The following is an 11,283-nucleotide window of genomic DNA, read 5'->3' on the forward strand; positions in this document are numbered from 1 at the left end:
AACAAGCTCCTTGGTTTGGAAAGATAACAAAGCAGTTATTCTGATGTTCACTTATGCAGACAACCTACCAATGGCTACCATAAACGGTTTCGATAAAAAAAAAAAAACGAGGAAAAAAATAGACATTAGGGCGGGTGAATAAAAATGAGCAATTGCTTTTACTCAGTAATTGGTCAGCTTTACGTGAATAGAAACTTCAACAACTCTCCTTAAGTTTTTATTCACGTAAAATTGAGCAATTACTGAGTAAATTGCTTACCTTTACTTGAATAAAAATATGAGGAAAACTGCTGAAGTTTTAATTCACGTAAAGCTGACCAATTACTGAGTAAAAGCAATTGCTCATTTTTATTCACCCGGCCTATTAGCTGTCCATTTGTTATTAAAGAGTGCAATCATCACATGGAAGGTGTTGATTTGATGGATGCCATAATTGCCAGGAGTAAAATTATATTAAAAAATAAGAAATTGTATACGCGTCTTTTTTATCATTTCATTGACATGTCATTAGCAAATTCATGGATTCTTTATTTCAAAAATCTAATGAAAATTATCAAGAAAAGTTGACATTTTTTGAACTATGGAATGAATTGTCTTTTTGTCTAATGAAAATCGGACAAATAAGTACCATAAAAGGAGTCGCCCTAGAAATGGTATATTGGAGGAAATGATGGAAACTAAAAAAAAAAAGTGTATCATCTCAGTATGCGCCATCAAAGGAAATTCGCCTAGATTAAGTAGGGCATTGGCTAACTTGGACTGATGGACGAGTCAGATGTAAATTTTCTAACTGTTTTTAAAATTATCATACTTCTCAATAAAATTAGATTTTGATGCATAATGTTGTAGATATGCAACACGTGTTTTTGTTTAAAATAAATTTGTTATAACTTTGAAATATCATTTTTTTAAATGAATAGACATATCAAAATACATGTATATAATTTTTTTTGATGTTTTTTAAATAATCATACATTTAATGATCAACAACATGAAAACATTACACTGGCACCAGATTGCCATATAGCCAATTAAAAAATCAGCAAATTTATGCTCCGTTATTTGCATTCTTTAGACAAAAAAAATTAATAACGATAACTGTGCAATTGCTTTTGAAAACTGCTTACATCGAAAATTAAAATAGATTAAAGTTGAGAACCTTTTTCAGCTGTCTACACGTTGTACTAGAATTGAAAGGGACTGAAATGAAAAGGACTAGGAACTTGCAAACGAAAACGACGGGGAACTTGCGAATAAAAATGATGGGGAATTTAATTTTGCGAATCGCTCCTTTTTTTGTGTACTTTTTCAGAATATAAACTTGCAAGTTTTAGTGTTCAGTTAAATTTTAGGGGCAAAAAAAAAGTTCCGTTAACACTAATGGTTTTTATCTTTTTTTTTTTGTGACCTATATGAGAAAATAGTTGAATGTATTTTTATCTCACTATAAAAATATTCTAATCTTTAAATCAGAAGTGAACGATTGAACTACCAAAAAACTGACCGAAACCGAATGGAAACTTTCATTAAAAAATGATCTAAATAACAATTTAAAGCCGTACCTATACCTCATACAGTAGTTAACTTAGCTTACTAGTTCAAACTCATTAATTTTGCGACGAGGACCAAATCCTTGGCAGTTTTTCCGCTTCTACTTACTTTCGGATACTGTAAAATTTTCTTCGGAAATTTACGAAAAAGATACTCTCTAATGAATTTGTTTTAATATGTTTACAGTACTGAGAATAACGAAGGATCGAAATTCTTCTCTTAAACCTGATACACAAAAAGTCTTTTTAAAAATAAGACTTTACTTAACTTTTGTTTTGATACTCATTATAAGAATTGTAGTTCGTCGCGAATTGTTTCTGTTTATCACAAGCACATCTGGATTCACTTTTGGAAAAAAAAAAAGTTATGTACAGCAGACAGTTTGCGATTGTTTAACAGCAATTGAAAAACTAGACTCAACACGTCAGCATCTATGATTGTGACACTTAATCAAGATTTAGCGCAGTCTAGTACTTCGTCAAGTACTAGACTGCGCTAAATATAAAAATGTGGACAAATTGTCTAGTGAATTTAAGTAGTTATTGCAATGCTAAACAGCTTCACTACTGTATTTTCGGAATAAACATGGAGAAAGGCTTCTATTGTAAGCAAAGGTACCAAAAGACAATCGATCGCAGCTGTAAATTTTTTGAGCGAGCGAATAAATTCAATGAAAAGTCAAGTTCTACCTGATAAAAGACTTTCTCTGACTTTATCGAATAGTATTACTGTTTAACTTTCCTTGAATTTACTCCAAATAAAATTTATCAAAAATAAGTAAACTGATAGATTCAGATTACTTTAATCCAAGGTTATAAGTGAACAATCAAAACAAGTCAGTGTGAGAATACTAACATTTCTTATTTTGCTGTTTACTTATTAGATAAAAAATTATTTACAAATTATAAAATACGATTTCACTTTTTCATTGCTTTCTTGATTAATGCCATTCTCTAAAAACAAATGAATATTTATATTAGTAAAATATGATTCATTGAATGTTTGAACACAACCACATTTTGTAACCGAGGAAAAACTTCTCGCACTTTCAGACATCATTAGTTCAGCTGAGTTAAGAAATCCCCTTACCCCCTCAAAAAGAATTTCAGAAAGCAAAAATATCATAAAAACTGAAAAAGTATCACTAACACTCCAAATCATACAATAGAATGTATGGAATAAACAGCTTACCTGTCTATGAGCTTCAGTAGATGGTAATTTTTTGTATGGGCGAAGATCTTCACTTCCAAATCCAGGTATCCACATATTCCAGTTGCGATCTAAATATTTAAAAAATGTTTTAAAAAATCTTAAGAATGAAGTTTTAAATTCTTATAACTATGTTGCCTTATCTATGTATTATTTACATTTTCTTTTACATTTGTCAACATCTTTTAAACATTAAGAAATTAGAAAATTCAAAATAAATATAGATCTTAAAATACCTAAATGCAGCTGCATATCTTTCACCTCTAAAGTTGAGGATTTTCGATGCTTAGCAATCTGGCAGGAGGAGTTAATTATATTTTCGATAAAGTCATCTGCTAACTGTAGAAGTGTTTCTTCAACATCCTCATCCATCGTTTCAGTAGGATCAATTTCATTAAGAAGATCTTGGAGTTTACGCTTTGTAAGGACTTGGCTACTTGATGCATTCGAAATATTTGCCGGAGAAGTTCGTTGTTGGAGTGGAACTGTTACTAATATGCAAATTAACTAATAATATGATCCACAAAAAGGTTATGTACTTGTGTACAAGTCTAATAGTAGCTGAAAAAATTATGTTGTTGGAAGATTATATTTATATTTAATGTGCATTTAGTTGCAAAATAAAACTCTTTTTTTATTTTCAAATTTTAACATGCTTCTAAAAAAATGTAATTACAAATGTTAAAATGACAAATCCAAAAAAAATTAGTAAAAATAAACACTAAAGATGTTAAACTGTTATGCTTATTAAAAGATAAGAAGTCTCTTCATTAAGTAAAGGATCCTTCTATTTGATACAAAGAGCTAACAATTTTATTTAAATAATTAGCCAGACACTGGTTTAAGAATAGGATTGCTAGGCCTGAGAATAAAGAAGGACACAGAAAAAGAGTAGCTTTTACATAAAAAAAAGTTATTATCAAGTAGTATATTGCATATTTCACTGCCATTATAGAATTAGAGATACTCTAGATTGAAAATATTTGTCTTTAAATTTAAACATTAAATACATGTATGAACCTTTCCTGGAGTAAAATAAAGATAAACATCAATTAACTTTTGTATATCACTATTAATGTGTTAATGTACAATTTTAAAGCCTATACATATATATCCTTTGGATATCCAGATATTTACTTTATTTGGCAGATATTTAAATTACCCATAAAAGCATGTGATAATTAGATATGAATTAAAACTGCAATCCTTCTAGGAAATTTAGAAAGTTCTATAGCTTTTTTAAATAGAATACAGGTAGGCACATAAGTCACACAATGGTTTAAAAAATTTTTTTAACAACTTTTTTGTTTTCAAATATATTTTAAAAATGCACATACATAATTTATTATGAGGATATTCAGTATATAACAATACACCAAAACCCTACTCAAAATCATTGATTTTTTACTTTGACACAATGAGCCCACCATAAGCATTTTAATATTAAACAATCCCCTAGTTAGACAACAACTGATTGCCATTTGGCATGTCTGGTAACAATAAGGATGCAGTGAATGATCTTATTAAAGTTGATAGATCAATTCATTTGAAGCTTATTACTCTTAGCAACTGCATTTTTAAGTGCTGTCGATTGTTGCACAAATAGGTAAGAAAATGCAGTCAATAAAATATATCTTTCTATATCTAGTTAGAGTATGAAAACTAAAAATATCTGCTAGTAAATAATCACATAAGAACTTCACTAAAGTGCCCCCAAAATTGTAAAGATTTTATATTTGGAATTCAGCTTTTTTCATTAGTACGAAGCATTTTTAGGATATAGAACCCAAGTTTGTTTATTCAGGTTAAATTATATTATTACTATTATAGGCTAAAAGTTAGAAGATTTCTAAAATGTTCTGAGAAGACTGTCATCCAAAAGTTAATTAAGAGAGTTAAAGACAAGTTAAATGTTCAATTAAATTATATTATCATTTTAAAATGTAGAAAATATGTATCTAAATATAGGGATGCTTTAACTAAAAAAATATAAATAAACTCTAAATTACATTAAAAAAAAAAGTACAAAAATACAAGAGTTTAAGAATTTAAAAGGAAAACTCACAATTGACTTGCTGAACCGTCTTGTTAACAGGGGATGATGGAAAATTACTTACTGAAGGTGCACCTAAGCAAAATTAATACTTATGTTAACTAATATTTTAGAAATAACATACTTTGAAAAAACAGAAAAAACGTGTTATACTTAATAAAGCAGTTCTACAATACCTGAAATTATTAAAGCTAAAAGCATGATTAGAAAATAATTTCTAATACATGATATCAAAAGAAAATAATTTTAAGATGAAAAAAAACTTTTTTCTAGAATTTATTTAACAGACAAAATTTTCATATGGTTTGACATGAAGAATGAAAGACTACCAAATAGCATTAAATAATATTCCTATAAACAAATAAAACATTAAAAGAAAAAAAATTAGGGAAAATATAACTCTTACCAACAGTTGCTATACGTGGTACATTAGTACGAATTTGTTGGACTGATAAACTATTAGCTTGAACAACAGCTGCCGCATTGGGTGCAATAGGGCGAATTTGCATGGCAGTTGCTCCTTGTGAATACATTCCTGTATGTAAGTTAGAAGCAACTGCATATGTTTGTCCTCCAGTTGTTATAATGCTTATTGGTACATTGCCCATTCCGTCAGGTTGTCTTCCCATAGATCCTAATATAATATGTATTTAGAAAAAACTTTAAAAAAACATACAGTCAGTAAACTCCCTTTATCTGCTCCATAAATCCTAATTACATCACTAGGTAGGTTAATAAGTTATTCTGAGGTCTTTTAAAGGCTACAAAAGCACTTTAATGGTTAAAACATGTTACATAAAGGTTCAACATTTTACAAATTTTCACAGTATTACCTAAAACTTGGACATTTTGTAAAGAAATACTTTGATTTCCCATAAAATTGACCACACCAGGGCGAACACTAGCAAGTTGATGTTGGGGAGAGGATCGCTGATGTTGTTGAAGTGCAGCTAGCTGTTGTGGTGTAAGCTGATTCTGTAAAATATTGATATTTTGAGGTAAACGTTGCCCAGTTTGAACAATACCCATTGTGCCTACAAGAGATATTGGATGACCAGTTGATGTCGTAAATGTATTAACATTTGATTGGTTTACTTGTTGTGATGATGAAGACGCCATTTTAAAAATTAGAATTCTTGTAACTGCAATCAAAATACTATAATCAAAAGTTTGAATAATAACACACAGTAAAGTGTACATACATGCATACATACATACATACACACACACATACATACATACATACATACATACATACATACATACATACATACATACATACATACATATACATACATACATACATACATACATACATACATACATACATACATACATACATACATACATACATACATACATACATACATACATACATACATACATACATACATTCATACATATATATATATATATATATATATATATATATATATATATATATATATATATATATATATATATATATATATATATATATATATATATATATTAATTGGAGTTGAAAGAAATTTAATTATATATGTATATATAATTAAATTTCTTTCAACTCCAATCAAAATATTACAAATGAAAGTTTGAATGATAACACACAGTAAAGCAATGTTTGAAACTTTTTTTGGTTTGTTTTGTTTTGTTTGTGTTTTTTTTTTTTTTTTGTATAGTAAGAGATGCTAAATATAAAAATTACCGGAAAATAGCCACCTAGACAAAAATATTAACAACTTTGATAAGCTGATCTGTTAAAACTCATGTAAAAAAATCGATGTATATATAAATATGTATGTATAAATGTGTGTGTGTTTGTGTGTGTGTGTGTGTGTGTGTGTACGTGTGTGTGTGTGTGTGTGTGTGTGTGTGTGTGTGTGTGTGTGTGTGTGTGTGTGTGTGTGTGTGTGTGTGTGTGTGTGTGTGTGTGTGTGTGTGTGTGTGTGTGTGTGTGTGTGTGTGTGTGTGTGTGTGTGTGTGTGTGTGTGTGTGTGTGTGTGTGTGTGTGTAGCATTAATCTTTTCATTTAATCTATAAAAATAAAAGGATAAAAAATTTATTTAAATTCTTTTATCTTTGTCTTGACAAAGAGTTTATGCTACTCAAACTATACTATAAAAAGGAAATGTCTATCCGTTTGTTTGTTCTTTATACAAATCCACACCTGTGGATCAATCTGTATCAAAGTTTGCATTTGGGGGTATTTTCACTCAGGGAAGGTTTTAGACAAGGTTCCGACCACCTCAGACTTAATGTTCAGGGTGCTTATGGCCAGAACCTAGTTCAACCCCTCCGACCATTCCTTGGCCCCCGGCGAGGAGGTGAAGGTGGAGTGATGCAATTCTGTGGGAATTGGCCCAAAAGAGTTAAAATTTTGCACATAGTGGTAACTTCACACCTTAAATTCAATGGCGACGTTCCTTTCCTGACCATGAACATTCCTAAGTCAGTGGCCCAGTCCTGTTGGACCACAAGTTTTTGATTAAAAAGGGAAAACATTTAAACAAAAAAACTTGTATATCTTTAAAAAAATAATAGATTTTTCATTAAATAAACCCCCATAAAATGTCCCATTTTGCAATACCCGGCACTTTGGGTATTCCAGCTTGTAAACAATAAAACTTAGTTGTCTGCTTTTGATTTTTCTCCACCTGACTTTTCACCACAGTGAAATCGAGATTATTCATAGATGCACATCAAGGACAATTCAGTTACGCAACAAAAAAGCCATACAGGTATGTAGTTTAAAGGAAATAAAATAATAGTACAAGGTAGTACTTCTTTTTTCAAAGTCTGTTTTAATTTAAATTTTTTTCTTGAAGCTAAAAAAGTGTTTTATACATAAATTATACATAAAGCAAATAGCCATTACTGTATATTGCAATTCATTTTTTAAACAGTGTTAATTTTTGGTATTATTATTCTCATTTTTTGTCTTGTTTCTTTATTTGAATGACTTGTTAAATTTTTTTGGGAAAAAAAAAGATTTTAGTTACATAATTAGTGTTGTGACCAAAACTAAAAACTGTAACTAACTTAACTAAAAAAACCGTAACTAAAATTACTCGACTTTTTAGTCTAACTAAATTTAGTTGAGTAAAACAAGATTTAGTACTAAAAAAAACTGAATTACCTGAATCATGAATTTATATGAATATAAAATGAATTATGATAAATAAATCAATTTAAAGACATCAAAATTTATTGTTTTTAAGAAATTTAAAATACGTAATATAATTTGTGACAATTAGGTAATAAAAATGTTTTGTTTGTACCAAGTATTGACCCAAATTTTCTTTTATTGAATTAAATAAAAATTGGTTTGTTAGCAGAACAACTTAAAAACAGCTGATATTTTATGCTGAATGTATAATTAGTTATTAACATTTTAACAACAATTTTTAAAAGAAAACAAATTTGAGAGTTGAACAAGATATATATTAAATTGCACAATATAGAAATAATAAAAAACATTAGTTGCCTAACTGTTACAATTTTATTGTTGTTACTGTAAATATCTGCGTTTTTATGAGCGTAGAACGAAATAAATTACGTATTATTACCTAAAAAAAATCATTACAGGTATTATATAAAGGAAATCCGAAAAAGCTTCTGCATATAACAACCTTTCAAAAACATGGTACCATTTTTTTTATAAACTGATTTCACACGTGTTTTATAATTTATAATTCACTTTAATTAGAAATTGAAAAAATCCAGATCTGAGCCGATTTTCATTGGAAGTTAAAACAAGTATTTAATAATAAGGGCGGACTAATTAGATAAGTTTTATTACAAAATTCCAAGTGTTTATGTCGTTGACTAAATTCAGTTAGACTACAAAGTTAGTTAACTAATATTAGTTACGCTAAAATGTCAGTCGACTAACTTTAATTATATTAAAAATGTAGTCTACTAATTTTAGTTAGACTAAAAAGTTATTCGACTAATTTTAGTTTGACTAAAAAGTTAGTTGACTAATTTTAGTTACGGTTTTTTTAGTTAAGTTAGTTATAATTTTTAGTTTTGGTCACAACTCTAGATTAGAGTGCATCTGGTGGGTCTAAAGTTCTTTGGATAGATTATTCAAATTTTCAGGTTTTCGGCTCAAATTGACAAATATATGTGCGGCGTACATCTGAAGAGAAGAAGTTATCAGCCTGTATGATATCTTCTATGGTGGCTCAGTTATGGTCTGGGAATGTTTCTCATTAAGTGAGACAGTAGACAGGTAACCTTTTAAGGATCCATAGCATATTTAAGAAGCTAAGCTATAGAAATATTCTGAAGAATAAAACAACTCCATTAGGACTAATTTCAATTGGGAAAGGCTCTGTTCTGCAATAGAATGACCAAAAACATACAGCAATAATATGTAGAGAGTTATCTGCAACTTGCTCAAAAAATTTTATCAAAAATTCAAATTATTTTTTGTGCAAAAATACAAGGAAATACATTACTTTTGAATGGTTCAAAATTTATGGTCGGTTGTATATTTATGTCAATATCAGACATTTATGATTTCATGATCAAAAAGAAATTTAAAGTAAATTTATGCAACATATCCTTTAAAAGCCATTGTATTTTATACAATCCCAGATCATCAGAAAATCTAAAATAAAAAGTATTTATTAGAAAGCCATTATTTTTTGTGCAAAAATACAAGGAAATATATTACTTTTGAATGGTTCAAAATTTATGGTCGGTTGTATATTTATGTCAATATCAGACATTTATGATTTCATGATCAAAAAGAAATTTAAAGTAAATTTATGCAACATATCCTTTAAAAGCCATTGTATTTTATACAATCCCAGATCATCAGAAAATCTAAAATAAAAAGTATTTATTAGAAAGCCATTATTTTTTGTGCAAAAATACAAGGAAATATATTACTTTTGAATGGTTCAAAATTTATGGTCGGTTGTATATTTATGTCAATATCAGACATTTATGATTTCATGATCAAAAAGAAATTTAAAGTAAATTTATGCAACATATCCTTTAAAAGCCATTGTATTTTATACAATCCCAGATCATCAGAAAATCTAAAATAAAAAGTATTTATTAGAAAGCCATTTCATAATTAATTTAATGATTAATTGAATTACACTAAAATGATTGATAAATTAAATTCTTTAGAATTTCTATAGACTTTTGGGGTTCTATAAGATCTTTAAGATTTTTATAAAAACTTGTAAACATATTTCGAAACAGAAAATTTTAGCATTAAAAGTTTTTTTTAACGTTTAAAGTGTAACTCTAAAATATTCAAAACACGCGTATAAATGCATGTGTTTAAAAACCTCTAATTATGCAAAACACTATGGCAGAATAATAGTGATGGTTGTGATAACTTTTTGGTATCAAACGTTATTCTTTTAGAATAGAGAGTGCTTTGAACATACACAGTTTTAATACTTCAAACATGTGATGTTTGAGCAGTCAGAGCTGACAATAACAGATATATTTTGAGCAAAAATTACAAATTTTGAGCAAAAAATTTTCATAAGTAATTTATTCTTCTCAGATTTATCAAAAAGTGATCATCAGTAAGCTTTCAAATTGTGATTTTGTTTGAAACAGTTTGGATTAGACAGTGGAACATCACAATCAGAACTTAGAAAAAGATTCATACTCGTGTCAGATCATGTAAAATTTCAATGACGCTTTAAAGCGTCAACGGTCCCCAAAGAGTTAATAAAGCAATTATGATTTTTAAAAGTAACACAGTATATTTATAAAGCCATCATGGTTTTTAAATCTTGTTAAAACGTATTTGAAATAGTGTTGTTATTGACTTCGACTAAATCGATTAAGTCGACTAGTCGAAGTCGAAATTAGTCGTCTTTAAAAAATCGAATAGTCGATTTAATCGACTATGAGTTTCCGACTAATCGACTAAAAATCAATTTAGTCGTTTAATTATTCTAACATCCTTATTTCTATTTTTTCACTTAATTTAATTTTATCAATCTTTAATATTTTTACGATGTTGACCAATTAGTAAAGAGAAGTCTTTATAAGTAGTTTATCTTGTAAATATAAATTATTTATAAAGATTGAGCCATGCAACAGTGGACTAGGGGTGAGCTAAACCTCCCAAAACCAGGACATTGGAGGACATTGGACCTGGGAAAGAGGTTACCAAGGTTTGACTGAAGAGGTTCAATTGTCGCTGGACCAAATCTGGAAGGAAGAGGGAAAAGTTTTTTATGGACAATTGGTACTGATTGCTGGAAGAGCTGGAGATAGAGGAGAAGATGGAAGTTAGTGATGGAGGTAAATCAAATATAATTTAGTTATAATTTGTTTTTAAAGTGATTAAAAACAAATAATAAACAGATGGTATCTGAGAATGTTGAGCTAGCCAGCATAGCACTAAAAGAGTCCTTGTTCCTCACCTGCCTGGTTCCCCTACAGATCTGGAGCAAGGAGGCAGATGACGTTGTCTGGACAAACCCAAAACCCTCCTCCACACT

General features: G+C 28.9%; 1 protein-coding gene across 2 annotated transcripts; it reads right to left on the reverse strand.

Annotated features, from left to right (window-relative positions):
* Nucleotides 1–2,391: 2,391 nt before the first annotated feature.
* LOC145180499 (uncharacterized) lies at nucleotides 2,392–6,021 on the reverse strand. 2 transcript variants are annotated; one of them, XM_080055397.2, is made up of 6 exons: nucleotides 5,647–6,021; nucleotides 5,220–5,447; nucleotides 4,826–4,888; nucleotides 2,997–3,245; nucleotides 2,743–2,831; nucleotides 2,392–2,504 (listed from the first exon to the last, which is right to left on the reverse strand). In XM_080055397.2, exons 1-6 carry the CDS (start codon nucleotides 6,011–6,013, stop codon nucleotides 2,469–2,471), a joined length of 1,032 nt encoding a protein of 343 aa, XP_079911523.2. In that variant the 5' UTR covers nucleotides 6,014–6,021; the 3' UTR covers nucleotides 2,392–2,468. The 2 variants fall into 2 exon arrangements, with proteins under 2 accessions (XP_079911523.2, XP_079911522.2); XM_080055396.2 differs by having other exon boundaries at nucleotides 2,997–3,251; nucleotides 5,647–6,004.
* Between the last annotated feature and the right edge of the window lie 5,262 nt (nucleotides 6,022–11,283).

The sequence above is a fragment of the Hydra viridissima genome, unplaced genomic scaffold (assembly GCF_058129835.1).
Source record: "Hydra viridissima isolate aposymbiotic clone 2 unplaced genomic scaffold, HvirCarnegie_v1 scaffold_3, whole genome shotgun sequence".
NCBI lineage: Eukaryota > Metazoa > Cnidaria > Hydrozoa > Anthoathecata > Hydridae > Hydra > Hydra viridissima.

Excerpts from the sequence above, each read along its gene's own strand:
- LOC145180499 (XM_080055397.2), bottom strand. The coding sequence starts at position 6,013 with ATGTACACTTTACTGTGTGTTATTATTCAAACTTTTGATTATAGTATT. Across the intron at positions 4,889-5,219 it reads ACCACGTATAGCAACTGTTG|GTGCACCTTCAGTAAGTAAT; the intron begins GTAAGAGTTATA and ends AATTTTGCTTAG. Across the intron at positions 2,832-2,996 it reads AGATATGCAGCTGCATTTAG|ATCGCAACTGGAATATGTGG; the intron begins GTATTTTAAGAT and ends TTAAATATTTAG.